Source organism: Psammomys obesus, unplaced genomic scaffold (genome assembly GCF_907164565.1).
Source record: "Psammomys obesus unplaced genomic scaffold, mPsaObe1.curated_primary_1811, whole genome shotgun sequence".
Lineage (NCBI taxonomy): Eukaryota > Metazoa > Chordata > Mammalia > Rodentia > Muridae > Psammomys > Psammomys obesus.
In genome coordinates this window covers 4,333,777-4,350,627 of record NW_026594184.1, presented here as the reverse complement: position 1 = coordinate 4,350,627, position 16,851 = coordinate 4,333,777, and the positions used below count along the sequence as shown (strand labels likewise).

The window sequence follows — 16,851 nt, the reverse complement described above, 5'->3', positions numbered from 1 at the left end:
GTGAGTTGGGGATGTAGCTTAGTGATAGAACATTTGCGATGCCGTAGAATCAATCTCCAGTACCCATATCCAAAATTCTTCTCATTCTGGAGAGAACTTGTTTATATTTAAAAGTACCCACCTCAAAAGATGTGAGATCAGAATCATGCTGCACAAATGTGTTAGCTGGAAAATGAATTTGAAAATTTATCCTATATACAGGAATTTGTGTAGAATGTAATGTATTTCATATATATTACATATGATCCTTCAGATTCACCATAACGGGAGGATGGGGAAGGACTTACATCATGAGGAGATGGCTGGTTATCTGTGTGGGTACTGTGGTTGTGGGAGTTAACACGGGAAACACCTCACATACACTGTGTATTGAATCATCATAGCCACCTTGCGATATAGATGCTGTTATTACTTTCATTTTATGACAAAGGAAATCAAAGCCCAGACAAGCTTAGAATCTGCCTAAGGTTGCATTGCTGGGTAAGTGAAAGCAAGCTGGGATTTAAAACTCAGTGGGGTCAGACTCCAGAACCAGAGTTCCTAGCTACTCCTCATAGCTCATTTGAAGGGACTGTTCTGAAGACCCAACCACAGTGATAGCATGGTTTAGCTATCACTATGTAATATTGTGTGTAATTGTGTAATTGTGTAATTGTGTCTCACTGCGTGTAATTGTGGTCTCACTCTCATATGGCCATCCTAGTTCAAGGAGGTAGTAAATGCTATATGAAGCAGGATAAATTTTATTTTTCTGAGTTACTTATTTCAAGTTCCAAAATATTTCTCTATTCTGGAATGTGATACCCCAAACCATCTTATATTATCCACATTCTTTGCAGTTGCCTTAGAAACTGTCTCAGGTTTTATATATGTACTTCTATATGTGCTCTTTGTTTATTGCAGTCCCTCATCCCTTTGGCATTAGGTAGAACCTCACCTGGATTTTCTTCAACTTGTCAGTTATCTTTATGATCAGCTAAGAAAGCTTCAAGAGTTGAAAGGCAGGGGAAAATTCAGGTTTCCTTTGTTTTCAACTTCTAAAGATATCAAATTGAAAGGCCTTGGGATGGGTTCCATTTTTTCTTGCCCTGTTCCATGTAGAGGTAGGAGGAAGCCTAAGGGAAACTCTTTCATTAAAAAGAAGACCATCATTTCCCATAGACTAATGCCCACATTCCATTTCCTTGTAGAGTAGGGGGAATTACTCAGCCTCAGCCTTTAGTCTTCCAGCTTCCACTCTTGGGAACTGGATTATTACCTTGTAAAACAGAGCATCTCTCCTATTAGCCGTTAATTGAACCAATCTTTCTCCTCTTGAGAAACTGTAATGTTCACTTTTATTTTCAGAGCTCTGTATCAAGCCTCTTCTCTTTAAAGATTGATGGTGCTCAGATACCAGGCACAGGCTGGGAGGTGAGCATGGGCACAGCAGGAAGCAAGTACTGAAGTATCAGGCATTATATATGTCCCAATAACCTTTTCTGGTTGCTCTGTCCATCTTCCTGGCTTTCCTGTGACCTAAGCTTTTGGAGACATATACTGAAACTATCGCTTCCTGTCACACACACACACACACACACACACACACACACACACTTTAGATGAAATAATACTTTTATGATAAACAGAAAATAGCATGAACTGCAAGATCATTTTCACCAGTCTTCTCATTTCAGTTGGATCTGAAAGCAGCTCCTAGAAGACATTGCTGGCCTCATGGCTTCCACTAACCTTCAAATGGCAGTCATCTGTGGCTCCTCTTAAGGCCTGTGCATCAGGACAGGCATCCATTCTTAGCCTGCAGAGACTGTTGAATAATTGCTTCTCTTCCAGAAAACTCCCTGGCCAGACTTGGATGTGAAGAGCATTGTAGCTTTCGATCTTGGGTGTTACTTTGAAAATAAAGTATTATTATTTTTGCATATGACTGGACATTTATTATAGAAATATTTATTAAATATGTTTCATAAACATATTCATGTATCTAGTCTGATAACTTATGTTATATATGTGTGTACAACTGAAACAAGACAATAGATAACAAGTCTTGCTATAATTTATATCTGTATGTTTCTATACTTTTTCATATTATATGTGTTCTTGTGCCCACTTTTCTTATCATAAATAGCACAGAAATAAAAGCAAATAAATCATAGCACTATATCCTACTACAACCTTCTCCCCTTTGAGCCACCTCATAGGAAACAATATACAGGAAAAGAACAAAGCGACCTTCCTCCTCATAGCAGATATGAGTTTCTCTGACTGTATAATCAGGAGGATTTCGCAGAGCTTATAGTATTCTGAGCACCTCACCGTTTGGATCTGCAGCCATTAGCCAGAGCCTATATGGAACGGGGCCATCTCTAGGGTAATAGCATTGTAAATTACAATCAATGCACTCAATTACACCCCGAAACCAAAAGATATGTAGTGCTCCAGTGTGCCTTGTAGTCAGCACCTTTGAGAATGTAGGTAACAGCACTCTGAATGAAAAAAGGGGGGTGGGAGGGAGGTGCTATATGCGTGAGAAAAATGGATGTTGGAATTAAATCACCCTCCTAATAGGAACAGCACCTTCTGTGGAAGGCAACCTTGCCCCACCCCCAATATCATTTTATTGATTTAAAAAAAATGCTAAATTGTGGCCTTGTAGCTAAGACTGTCTTTATAAATCGTTTATTGCTCTAATCAGCCTGGCAGAGCTTTTCTGTCATGCTGATAAGGAAATTCAGCTTCGCTCATACTGTGCTTACAGATGTTTTGTTTTCCTTTCAGGGAACTGATTCAGAAGCTGAAGTCTTTCATCAGCTTCTACAGTGCTTTGCCTGACTACATCTGCAGCCATAGCCCCGTGGCCGAAAATGATACCCTGTGCTGGAACGGACAAGAACTTGTGGAGAGGTAATCTGTTGTGAAAGTTAGAGCAACATTTCAGAACTAATCATCAGATCTGAAGATCAATTAAATTCCCTTCCTTCATTAACTTCATAGGAAAAAAAATCTCCACAAAACATATCGATAAGCATTTATGATGGTCCAAACATTACATATAGCTTGTAGCTCTCAGAGAATTTGTTAGTTTTGAAACCCATGCAGAACTATTCAGGGATATTTCACAAAGTATAAAGCCTCCGATAATTTTGTGTTTGGCTATTTTCATCCTGTGGACTATTATTCCTTCTGTTTGAAACAATCATATTCATGCTAACTGCTCTCAGTTATTGAGAGTTAACTGTGCATTAAACACCATGCAAAATAATTTGTATATATTAATTCTCTTTCTTTGCACAGTCCTGTGAAATAAATACTGAAGGTGAAGAAAAGAAGAAAGAGAAGGGAAATAGGAGTACCATTTCCCTGAACAAGTTTGCTGAAATGTTTGCTCATTTGAGGACTTTTAGTATAATCTATACTGTCATGTCAATGTTTATGAAGAATTTGCTCATCACTGACAAAAGAAAAAAAAAGAATATATTCATTTATTCAGCAAATACTTATTGAATACCTTGTTAAGTGCCAGGCATGCTGAGTTGAACTAAACAGACAACAGGCCCTGTCCTCATGCAGTTTTGTTCTAGCAGACTAATGGTTCTTCATCTCCATTGTACTGCACTAGCTTAGAATTACAGGGTGAAGTCTACAGGGTAAAATGCTTAGGAGCTTACAAGTTGCTTTTAAAGGTGTGCAAGTTTTGTAAGCATAGCAAAGTGGAGAGTATAAAAGACTGGAACTGAGTCTTTTCACTGACTAGTTGCTTAAGTAATGGAAGGCAACAGCATCTCCCTAGACTAGTGGTTCTCAACCTGTGGGTCATGACCCCTCTAAGGGCTGCAGATCAGATAGCCTACAAATCAGATATTTACAATAGGATTCATAACAGTAGCAATATTACAGTTATGAGGTAGCAATGAAATAATTTTATGGTTGGGGTCAGCACAACCTAAGGACCTGGGTCATGGAATTAGGCACGTTAAGACCCACTGGTTCTGTATGTTTTTCTTTTTCTTTGTTCAGTCCTTCATAAACATAGCATTATATTTTTCTCTGTTTTTGTTATTGTGTAAATGTTAAGAACTTCATATATCATTTCTCTCTCCCTCTTTTGCTATCACCTTCTAACTCCCTCTTACCTTCCTGTTGTTATTAGTTTTATTTTTAACTCTTTTATTTATGTTTCTTATCTTTTCTTCTCCCTACTCTACTTCAATCCCTTCCCAATACCAGGTAGGAGAGAGAAAGGATTAGTGGGAGAAGGGGCACAGTTATTTTTTAGCTGCTTCCTGCTGGTTAGGGTATTTGGGTTCTTGGAGCCAGTCTAACCTTCATTTCAGGAGATCCCCAACTTCTTGTCTCACAACAGCAACTAGGAGCAGCAAGGGGAAAGCAGGAGCAGCCTTGTTCTTTCTCGGACCTTTTACACTCTTTGGGCTCCGGCATTTATTCTCTCTCCAGAGTCCTCAGATTTAAACTATCTGCAGCTGTCAAAGAGCTCCTCTCAGAGCCCACACGAGGCAAATAGTCTGCTGCTGTGGGCCATGTGAATTAGTTCCACATCCCACACCTGGAACCAAAACAAAACCATGTTTATATTCACAACACCCTCCCAAGTTTTAACTTTTTCTCTGATTATTCAACTATTGGTTGAGATTTATTAATGATTATTTTATGTGCATTAATGTTTTGCCTGCATGCATATTTATGTGCCACATGTGTTCCTGGTGCATACAGAAGAGGGAGTCAGATCTCTTGGAACTGGAGTTACAGACAGTTGTGAACTGCTATGTGGGTCCTGGGAACTGAAGCTAGGTTCTCAGGAAAAACAGCAAGTTCTTTAATCACTGAGCCATCTCTCCAGCCCCTTCCTTTTAAATTATTTTAGATAGATAGATAGATAGATAGATAGATAGATAGATAGATAGATAGATAGATAGCTCGATAGATAGCTTGATAGCTTGATAGATAAACAGACAGATAGATAGATGATAGATAGATAGATAGATAGATAGATAGATAGATGATAGATAGATAGATAGATAGATAGATAGATAGATAGATAGATAGATAGACAGATATTGATGTAGACATAGTATATGTTAACCTGATCTGTTACAACAAGCCTATGATCCTAGATCCTCTGGAAGTTGAGACAAAGGTTCAAGAGCTGCCTGAGCTACAGAGATACTACATGTTAGGTACAAAGCCAGATGCTAGGGATACAGGTAAAAAAACAATTGCATGTTACCTCCTTTGAAGAGCTTACATTCCAGTGGGTTCTGACTCTAGGACATAAGATAATGAATAGAATGCATTCAAAATGTAGTATAATGGAAAGAAGAATATTCTGGAGTCAAATGAACTTGTGTTTGTATCCTAGCTCTGTGTGTTGTCTTGGGAGAGTCAATTAACACAGAAAGTCTTTAGGTCCTTTTCCAGAAGGGAAGGCATTTTACAAGGTTGATCCTTAAGGAAGGTCAGAGATGTAAAGCTCTTAGAAGACTGGCATGTACTGGAAGATCCATTCATGTCACATCTCTTTTTGTCTTCCTTCCCCCTCTAACTCTTCTTCACAATACAAGAGAAAATACACATCCCCAAACAGCTTGTTTCTTATCTAAGTGATTTTACTGACATGAGACTTGATGAGCAAACACCCTAGTGACTTGTCCCATGGCTAATGAAAAAAAAAAAAAGAAAACAATTTCTTGAATATTGAAGAAACATGTATGCTAACAATGTTCCCTTGTTAAAACAGACATTTTAATTTACAATGTATTTAGTAATGTGCTTGTTCATTCATTTTACTCTAATATTTCAGCACCTCCTATTCATCAAGCCCCTGTGTTGCTGTATTCATTACTATAATTATTAAAGTGCATGAAGCTACACCAGATATATCTTCTAATGCTTCAAGAAAATAATCAGAAGGTCTGGTTTTAGCTTACTCAAAACAGCACTTTTCCAGGCCAAGGTGTTTGAATAAAAAGAATCTTTTACTGCATTCTGCTCATATTAACTACTTCCTAAATGGCAGACAAGGATGGACGATGCTGCCTTGGAACCAAGAAAATAAAGAAAAAAATTCAATAGTTTTTCTCTCAAGATTTAGGCCAGGCTTCTGAACATGTATATGTTTCAGTAGCTTCTATGTTACTTTTATCTTATTTTTATTCTGAATGTAGGGTGAATAGTATGATCCAGATCCTGACGCATTAGAATGAGTGTGACAATTACTCAGGCACACTTGGGGGGGTTAAGTTGATTTTGAGATAGGGTCTCACCGAGTAGTGCTGGCTAGCCTGGCGCTTTCTGTGTAGAACAGAGTGAAATTGACTTCGCAGAGATTCTCCTGCTCCTCTCTCTGGAGTGATGACATTAAAGGCACAGGACACCCCACCTGCCCACTTTAAGAAGTCTGTTAACTGGAAAACAAAATATCATTTCAGGGGATAGGAACCAGAACCTCATTGTATGTTAGGCAACCATTTTACCACTGGGTTATAATACCATTCACTAATTAGTTAAAAAATTTTATTGCGTTTTCTTTCATTTAATGCCTTAATGTATTAGACAACAGCATGAAATAAACACTGTAATATGGAGGAAAGTTTTCTAAATTATTATTTTTACATCTTAAGTATTTACTTTTGGAGAAAGCTTGTGTTATGGTTACATATTTTCCAGGAACAAAAAAATTAAAAATAAAGCATGGCAGGAGGGAGAAATAACATAGTTGCAGACAGAATAAGACTAATGTAAACCAGGAAGCAACTCCTTTCTGGTTAATAACCTTGGGTTATAATTAACCTGTTCTTTCATAGTGACCTAATGCAATGATGAGACTAGGGAATAGTGCTGAACTCGATTTTTAAGAAATTCCTCAGCAATGCACACTTAATGATAAGACGTTCTTTAGCCTGAAGACATGTGTGCCCTCTGTTCACGTCATTTGTAAAGATAAGCGTTACACTCATGTCTCATCTGCAGTGAAAATATCTTTTCACCGAGTCTCTTGTTCAATGTACTCTTCAGTAGCAGTCTCCACTTTGCAGTAGCAGATGGGCTATACCCCTGCTTTCGTTGTAGCTTAGCGGTATAGTCCTTAGGAAACAGATTACTTTTAGACGAAAAAAAAAACATCATGAAAATCAAAACTCCTGCCAGAGAGCGAGACTTAATCATTGGTGATGATCATTACTAGATCAAAAGAGAAATAAATGATGGAAATCCTGAGCAGTAATTCTGTCTGCTGGGTCATCAGTGTTTCTATTATCCAGGCATGCACACCTCTCCACTTCCAAACCATTAAGGGAGCCATTTTGTCTACAAATTAAAGCAATTTCATTTCCTTACTATTTTTATCTCCCGATGCAATCAACTGAAGGAATGTTTCCACAGATCTAGTCTCAGTGTGTGCCACTTACACCTATCATCTATTCTTCTCACCTCCCCACTCTCACCCCATTTTAGCTTTAGATAGCCTGAGATTTCAAGATTAAGCTGAGGAGTATTCAAATTAACAACCTTGGCCCAGGCTGAGCCACCCATAATTGCAGAAAGCAGAAATTCTTCTGGCTTTTGCCTTTGTGAGACAGAGTTTCAATTAGGTAGTCACTATGATTAAGGCAAAAATAAACAACCCCACCAAATGAACACTGGGATTAGCAAAAGGTAACTCTGAGGTTTGTTTGCACTGTCCCAGATAATGCTTAAATGAAAAGCAAACACCTTAGTCAATATGTTCTCAAACACCAAGTTCTCAAGTCAAATGTCTGAATAATTGGCTGACATCACACTTTTCTTCTGGCTAGTTTGTACTAGGCAAGGCCGGTTTTACTGTTTGATCTTTAATGTATTTTAACAAGGGCGAGCAAGATGGCCTTACAACTTAAGAGTCCACAGTGGAAGTGAAGAACCAACTCCTACAAATAGTCCTCTGACCTCACATGTATGCCCATGCTTATTACAGCCTTCTCATTGTCTGGTGTCATCTCTGTGTAGGTATTCTCTCCTGAGTCTTTTCTTCTCAGCCCCGGGTGTAAAATCAGTTTGCCTCCCTGATAGTTACTATCCCTCCTAGAAACATGTAGGATGGCCGAAAGTACGGAAACAGCCACTTTAATTTATGGATGATGTCTTAGTTCACTTTGATTCCAGCCTAGCTCTTTTGTGACAGAGCTGGGCTGGATGGCCCTCAGTCCAGGTGTCAGTTCCCGGAATGAGCTGTTATCTTTTGGGGCTGACAGTTTGTTACTTCTGTCTATGGGAAATCTGTATTCCTCTAGTGTCTGGAATGGCTTGGGCTCTCACTTTACAGAAGAAACTCCTTGAGATCTGCAGAGAGCTAATTACAGTGAAGGTGCCTCTTGTCTGTATGTGGCATTTCAACTGAGAAATTAAACGCACACACATGCACCATGAATTCTCTCTCTGCTTTCCAGCGATCAGCCACTACTTCTTTTGTGGATGCTGCCTTGCCAATATTTCTCTGAGAATTGGAAAAGCAGAAGCGGAGACATAGAAAACAACTCCTTTGGTTCTCAAAGCTTTGAGTTCTTGTCTTGAAACCTTATGTTTCAAAAGTGGAGTTTCAAAAACTGGAGTAAGGAGACATTTTTAGTTTTGGAGGTTTTTTTGTTTTTTTGTTTTTTACTGTGTGTGTGTGTGTGTGTGTGTGTGTGTGTGTGTGTGTGTGTGTCTGTGGCATAATATGCTCATGAGTGTGTAGTTGAACACAGCCATGCACATGCATGAGAAGGGCAGCGGATGCTGGCTATCTTCCTCTGTTGCTTTCTGCCTTACTGCCTTAAGATGGTGCATCTTGCTTAATAGGAAGCTCACCATTTCACTCAGGCTACCTGGCCAGTGAGCTCCTATGGCCCACCTGTCTCCGTTCTACAATGCTGGGGCTTACAGGCATGCACATCCTTGCTTGTTTTTTTTTTTTTTTTACATGGGTGCTAGATTCAAGTTCAGATTGTTATGCTTGCAGAGCAAGCACAATTAACTTACTGAGCCATCTCCCCATCCCTGACCTTTTATTTTCTTCTCTGCTGGATTACAGGGCTAAACTATAGCATATCAACAAGTAGGAATGAATGAAATGATGCAAAATGTTTTTCAAAAGTAGATTAATAAAATAGCTTATTTTTTTCTGTGATCTATGGAAGGCTGGTCCTGTTTTTATACTTCTGTCATTAAAAGTACTCTCTTGAGGATTTTGGGTTGGGGATAGACTTCTAGCACCATCAACTATGAAGTCTCTTGGTTTAAACAGCAAGAGGGAGTGACCTTCAGTCATTAAAGGAATTAAGGAAAGGCATCCATGCCATACTATGTGCATATTCTGTCTCTCTCTCTCTCTCCCTCCCTCTCTCTCTCTCTCTCTACCCCTCTTCCTCTGTCCCCCACACCCACACACCCACACACCAGAACAGGCCATTGGAAAGGAGTAGACACTATACATAGCTTCCACACTTTTGTTTTTAAAATAGACTTTATTTTTAGATTTATAGTGTAGCTTTGGTTCAAAGACGCTAAGGCGGTATGTGTGCTGTTTTAAACCGAGGACTTCCAGTAAAAGCAGTACTATGGGAGCCCTGGGTTGTAAAGAACTAGACGAGCATGCAATTGCCTAGCATGTGTGAGAACCTGACTTAATTCCCTTGTATCCCACCAAAAAAGGGGGTAATAGGGAAATCCATCTATATGACAGAATATAGAGCCAAGAGGAAGGACTAGAGAGAAGTAAATGCTTGAAGATGCAAATGGCATGAAGTGGCTTGAGGTAGGTCTTTAAGCCATTTGGTTCAGAACATCCTCAGTAGCAAGTCATCCTAAGAGTGCACTGTAGCTGAGATTTATTTAGTAGCCTGCCATCATGCTTTCAGGCTTAGAAATGAAGGTACACCCCTCAACCCTCTGGTTCTGTCTTCTCACTGCTACTTTATCCTTTCCTTTTTTTTTTTTTCTTCTATAAGATTTATTATTTATACAGTATTCTGCCTGCATGTATGTATGACTACATGCCAGAAGAGGGCACCAGATCTAATTATATATGGATATGGGGATTGAACTGAGGACCTTTGGAAGAACAACAGCCACTGCTCTTAACTTCTGAGCCATCTCTCCAGCCCTACTTCATCCTTTTCTTTCTGTTCTTCAGGATGCTATCGATAAATGACTGGCCAGGAGTAGGAGAGAACAAATATGTATGGACTCTTATTTGGTTTATTGCTAGCTCTTAGCACAGTTCTTAATCTCCCTCAAATCCCTGGATTTCATTCCATGAGTTCTCCAGGAAGCATAATCAGGGTACCCCATTCATTCCAACTTGATGAACAGCTATGTATATCTTAGAATGGAAGCATTGTCTTTTCCAGCTGGTTGCTGTTGTAGCAGTTTACATGTTGGATTTCATCCTAGATCGTTAGATCAAGACTGTTAAAAAGCTTTGAACGATGAGCACATGAAGCAGAAAATTTCTTAATTTACTGTGGCATGAAATATGACTGATAGCTGCTAAGATTTAAAGAAAAAAATCCTGTAAGAACGAGACAGATATGTTTGGAGTGTACCCATGTGTAATGATCCACCTAGGGGATTAGATTGCCATATTTTTTTCATTATAGATTTATCTGAAAAAAAAATTGTCCTCAGTGACAGCTATTTATCAGGATCCACTCCATGACAGCACAGTGTCATTTACCCCTTAGGATTATTTTATGGTGCCACGTGCAAGTAGCTTTACCTTCAGAATTGACTGATGTTTTAATACAGTGTGCCTCATTCAGAATGGGCTGCATTTGGTCAGCTGTCGTGTCCTAAATGTTGGGAGGAGAGATCTTCATTCAGTGTATGACTGTGCCAGTAGAACACCTGTTGAAGACTGGATGGCTCATTCCTTTAGGAGGAACATGTGTGTCCTTGTAATACACAATGCCAGCATTCCCTAGAGTCAGACCATTTCATTATACAAAGAGCATTCAAGGGTCTGCTAGGTATTCCCATCATATATGTGTTCTCAACAAATAAATATCACTTCTTCTTCATCAAGATGGAAAAAGTCTTCCCTCACCATCACTGTACCTGGAAATGTGAAGCGATTGAACCATAAAGGGAAATAACTACTTTGAAAGACACCATTAAAGTAACACACATGAGCTTCTATATCACTCAATTGTCTGCCTCCTTCAAAGGGCAAAGTAGAGACTTTGTAGATTATAGACTGATTTCATTGACACTCCCCATCTTCCCAATGTTAGGATTACACCATCTTTTGAAAGAGATTTGCAGGGTTATGAGTGGTCCCTGCAGTGTGCAGGTTGTTGAATATCAGGCAGTTAGTTGTCACTGGTCCAAGGCTGAGGGTTCTAGTAATACAAACTTGAGAGGTTAGGAAACCTGACTTAAGGTAAGGGAGGTATATTGAGGAGACTACTCTCTTTACAATGACCCAGACAGAGCTCTCTACCCTCATTCAGACATGAGTTATATGCTGGGGTAGGGTATTTCACACCATGTTCTACCAGCTTAATTGAGAGATAGAAAACCAAACTGTTGAATGGGATGGCTGACCAAGCAGACTGGTATCTTCTGGGGTCCACTTAGTGTCAAAGGATGAAATAATGAAGTTGTTTGCTTTTTTAGGACACCTAAACTAGTTTTCAATGGGCTTTCCAAAGAAGAATTCCTAGAACATTTCTAGTTATGTCAGCATCACGGATGGCCACAGTATGTCTAGGGCCACATACATTCTGGTAGCTAATTCGCAAATTAGAATTTTTCCATAACTTTCCATCTGCCCCTCAGACAGCCTGTAAATTAGGTGGAGACCTGAGTCAATCTTGGGTGCTTGAGACGTCTTCTCACCTTTCCCTGTAAGGCCAATAGTCAGTTTCCTTTCTTGATAGCTTATCAGAATCCTTCTGACCTTCACAAATGATAATGCTTCTAAAATACTTCTCTAATTACATTGACCCAGCAGGGTTACTTGTGGTAGTGAGTCACTGAGCATCAAAGAAAATGGAGTCTTTGGACTTGGAGTACAAAGAGCACAGAGAGCTATTTTCAAGGAAGGCTTTTTCTTAGGAGCCTCCTAGCAATGGGCATGCTCTTAGACCCTACTTGCCTGTTGCAATGACTATGGTTGTGGTTCAGGAGTTGTAGTCGAAGTGGCTGCCAGGCACTGTTTCTTACTATTATTATTTTTTTTAAAGATTTTATTCATTTATTTTGAAAGCTCTATATGTAAACCAATATGCCGGAAGATGGCAGTAGAAGGTATAGATGGTTGTGAGCCACCATGTGGTTGCTGGGAATTGAACTCAAGACCTCTGGAAGAACAGACAGAGCTCTTAACCACTGAGCCATCTTATTGACCCCACTTCTTGCCTCGGGGTAAAAACCTTCGGTGGCTTCTTTAAAAGAAAAAGAGTTCTCTGATTGCTTTTATCGATATAAATACAGTCAAACAATTGAGAATTAACAACTAAAACAAAGCAAAGGATACAGAAACTTAGATTTTGAAGGCATGTGGTACCATGAAGCAGGACTACTGAGGCATACAATTTTGGAATCAGCATGTCTGGGGTTGGATTTCTAGTCCCGACCTCTTAGCTCTTTCTCTTCTCCAAGTCCCAGCTTCCCCTTGTGAAAAAAAAAATGCAGTTAATTCTTCACTTAAGAGTTTCCTAATAAGCTTTAGCAACACTGTTAAATGTAAAGTTCAATGCCTGGAACACAATGGGCCCTTGAAAAGGGTAGCTATTGTTGCCGTGAAAGCAGTTAGTTAAGACATCTTTTGATTCCAGGGTTATGGCTCAGGGACAGATCAAGCATTTGCCTAGCATGTGAATGACCCTGGATTCTCTACTCAGCACAGAAAAAAAAAAGCAAACACATCTGTAAAAGGGGCGCTTGTACATATTTACTGGACAGTTCCCCCCTGATGACCCATTTCTCAGGAACAGCATGGTCTGCCTGTACTCCTTTTTTATCTTACCTCTTTTGCAAGACTTAAAAATACCCGTCTTTGGTTTGAATGATAGTCTTCAGCCAGGTTAGAAACCAGAATGAGGATAGTTGGCAATTCAGTGTAATTGCTTTAACACTCTACACTTCTTCCTGTCATTTAACCTTTGGGCGAAAGGAGACAGGCCGTTAAGCTCAGTCATGACTTCTCAATTTTTCAAGCCACTGAATTTTCTTCTTTTACATGAGCCTGGCTTTGATCCTTGGGTCTGTCTCCTCTAAGATTTGGCTTAATCTCTGTGGGAGGGGAAATGCATTGTCATGTGTAGCTCCAGGTGTCAGAGGGCCTTCCTACCATTAATGAGCCACCTGGTGAGGTAGAACTTTTCTTTGTAAAGTAACAAGTGAACCCTTCTTCTTTTTGCTTAGTTTGGTTTTGAGGCAGGGTCTTGCATAGCCCAAGCTGGCCTGCAGCTGGCTGTGTAGCTGAGGACAACACTGAAGGTATGATCCCCTTGCCTCTGTGTCCAGTGTGTTAGCATACAGTGTGTGTACCATTATGGCTCATTTATGTTATAGCAGGGATTGAACACAGGGCTTCCTGCATACTGAGCAAGCACTCTTTCATCCAGGCTCAACCCACAGCCCTCTTCTTGCGTTGAGCACTTCATCTTCTCTCTCCTCGATTCTGTGTGCAGTTCTGGAGACAGAACTTAGACCAGACCTGGGGAAGGTATGCGGGAGGGACACACTAACCCTACAAGTGAAAGGTTTGGAGGCCTGCTAGTGACTCCAGCAAAGGAAACAGAATCTTTCAGCCAAAATGAAAGCGGGAATGTTGATCTCTGGAAGGATTTCAGCAGCACTCACTGCTACGGAGTCCGCCATTGCTGTGGAGACATTCAAAACATGATAAAGTTTGAGCCACTTCAAATCCTGAGCCAATAGGTTCTTCTTTAAAAGGCTCTGTCCCTCAGAAGTTCTGTGACAGTCTCTTTGCTGGAGAGTCTGCCTCAGATAGGCAGGAGTATTCCCTGCCATCCACTTACACATCAGAGTTCAAGTGCAAAGGCAAACAAAGAAGTGTTAGGTGTCTTTTTACCTCGAACATATATTCTGGCCCTATGCTTTTCCCACCCCAGCCTTAACTTCTTACACTTCGCCTAGAAGCAGACAGCTAAAGCCTTTGGGTTTCTCTCAGTTTGGGTGTGAGGGATGTGTAGCCTTTCCTAACTATTGTTCTTGGGGTTGATTCAGGCACTCTCAGAAAGTTCTTGGCCAACAACATTTGTTGAAGGCCTACTGTGTGTCAGGCATTGTGCTTAGTGCCTTCACATAACAAGAGCTCTCATATAGAATGTCCTGTGTTCCAGGCACAGCCGTAAGCACATAGCCTATGTAATATCAACTTAATAGCATCTGTTGTATCAAGTAGTTCCCTAAACATGCTAGTGCCATTATTGATTGCCTGTTTGAAGGCAATCCAGTTTTATTTTTATTTGGAGACTGAACCATACACTATCCAAGTGACTTACCTAAGGTCTAACTCCAGGCCTCTTTTTACTTTGTTTCTTTGAGACATGATGTCACTAAGCTGCCCAGGCTGGTCTTTAATTCATTCTGGATTCCAGACTGGCTTTGAACATACAGTCTTCTTACCTCAGCCTTCAGAGTATCCAAGAATTCAGACCTACATCACCGAGCCCAGCTCAAACCAATTTTGGAAGATGTATCTTTGAGTGTAAGCCCAGTTGTCTTTCTATCACACGACTTGGCCCTTTTGCCAATGGGTGACGGTGTAGCTCAGCTGATACAGCCCTTGCTTCGATCCCAGCACGAGGTTTCCTGTGTTCTCTCTTCCCCTCCTGGTGCCCATGGACACGGGCACACAGGTGTTGCTATCCCGGGCATTGTCTATCTTCCCCTCTCGGATAGGCCCAACTGCTTCTCACAGCCCCAGACTCTTGTGGATGATCTCAGAGTCTCACATTTTCTTCACCAGCTGGAAAACATTCACTGCTTCTCTGGATTGAAGCGATTTCTATTCCAAAACGAATCTTTCAGTCCGTTCTTAAGTGAGGTTTAAAACAAAGATAGAAACGGATGGAGACTCACTCACTCTCTTACCACGCTAATGCCTACGTAAATGGGTTTGCAATCTCCTGATTCCTTCCCTAGCATTTTCTTCCTTGTTACTAAAAATTTCTTAGTAATTCTTGAAAGGCAGTTGTGTGAAAACACAGGTATTTCTTGGAGTATTGTGGGTAAGTGTGTTTTTAGCATTGAGGTTTGCCCTGAAGTTGTGGCTATCATGCTACAGTTATAAAAAAAATAAAATAAATAGATGAAACATTTTTTGACTATATATATCCACAAAAATCTAGGTAAATGGTCCATATTTGCAATGCTTACTATCAGAAGGCAAAGGCAGAAAGTTTAGGGCCAGCCTGATGTACATATTGCAAGTTGCAGGGTAGCCAGAGGTACATTACTATGATTCAAAGTAAAGAAACAAAGAAATGTACACAAGTAAGAAAAATTGTCAGTTTCTTTATTGAACACATTTAAAATCTCAACTACTTTCATCTTTACTTTCATTTTTCTGTGTATTTATGCAAACTAAGACTGCATCTCTGACAGAAAACAGTTTTCTCTTAGATCCTCTTAATAAAATTTTCTTTTTACTCTATGTTCTAGTTCGTTTTTGAAGCGATTTCTTCTTTTAAAATTACCCCATTTTTCCACAGTGCCTGTTTCAGCCAGAATATTTTCCAAAGAAAGGATGACTTGTCGTGCCACCGTCTCACCATCAGATGGCGCTCTGAGCATGTGTGATCTATAGTTTGTTTTCATAACCACGCAGCAATTGAATGTAAACTTTGGTGAAATCAAATCATTTTAACCAGAAATTAGTCCTTCTGAGACTGGCTTTCAAACCCTACCACCATTCTAATGCCTAGGGCAAGAAGGAAAGTGAAGTCTCCAGCAACTCCCCTGCGCTAAATCAGAACCAGCAGTGTTAGGAATGCACAGGATACGTTTGAGGAACCCTTAAAGAAAAGAGTTTTATTCCGAGTAGGAAACTTGTAGTATTCGCTGTTAGAAAAGTCCCTTGCTGAGTAGGTTTCTTCACGTACACGGAGAGGGGGTTGGACCTGCTGATCTGTGAAGGCGCTTCCTTCTCCAGCTTTCTATTTGCATCCGCTGATTGCTTTCCACTACTTGGTTGCTGCCTCAGCCAGTGCAGATTTAGGAAGAAAAGCTTACCCATTTTACGCTTCTTTGACTCTATTCCTCTTTTACAAGTGCTCTCTTTGCTTCAACTGTCCCAGGACAAGCATGCCCAGATGTCCTGTTTTAATTAGGTTCCTTTTCTCTTTAAGGCTTTTACACAGGTTTTCTCTCCCCCCCCCCCCCCCCGCAACCCGGCTCCCCCTCCCGCCTCCGGACCTTAACCAATCTGCCTGAAAGAAAACAAATTGAGAGCCAGCCATGGTGGTGCACACCTTTAATCCTAGCACTCCAGAGGCAAAGGCAGGTGGATTTCTGTGAGTTCAATGTCAGGCTAGCCTACATGGTGAGTTCCAGGCCAAGCAAGAATATATAGTGAGACCCTGGAGAGGATAAATAAATATAGGGAAGGGAAGGGACTGTATTATGCTGAATATATTGAACATATGCAGATGTTTCCTTTGACGACTTCCTAAAGAGTGTAACAACTGTTTGTGTTACAGGCAGTACTATAAATAATGTTGAGATGATTTAAACTACATGAGAAGATGTATAGGTTATATACATACATACATACATACAAACACACACACACACACACATATATATATATATATATGTATATATATATATATATATATATATATA

General features: G+C 40.1%; 1 protein-coding gene across 1 annotated transcript in view; it reads left to right on the top strand.

The window, feature by feature from the left end:
• The window catches only part of Gpc3 (glypican 3), a 323,864-nt gene that overhangs the window by 254,516 nt on the left and 52,497 nt on the right, over nucleotides 1-16,851 (top strand). Inside the window, exon 5 of the mRNA XM_055618067.1 lies at nucleotides 2,779-2,904. Within this exon, the coding sequence (XP_055474042.1) occupies nucleotides 2,779-2,904 (126 nt within the window). The remainder of the gene's footprint in view (nucleotides 1-2,778; nucleotides 2,905-16,851) is intronic.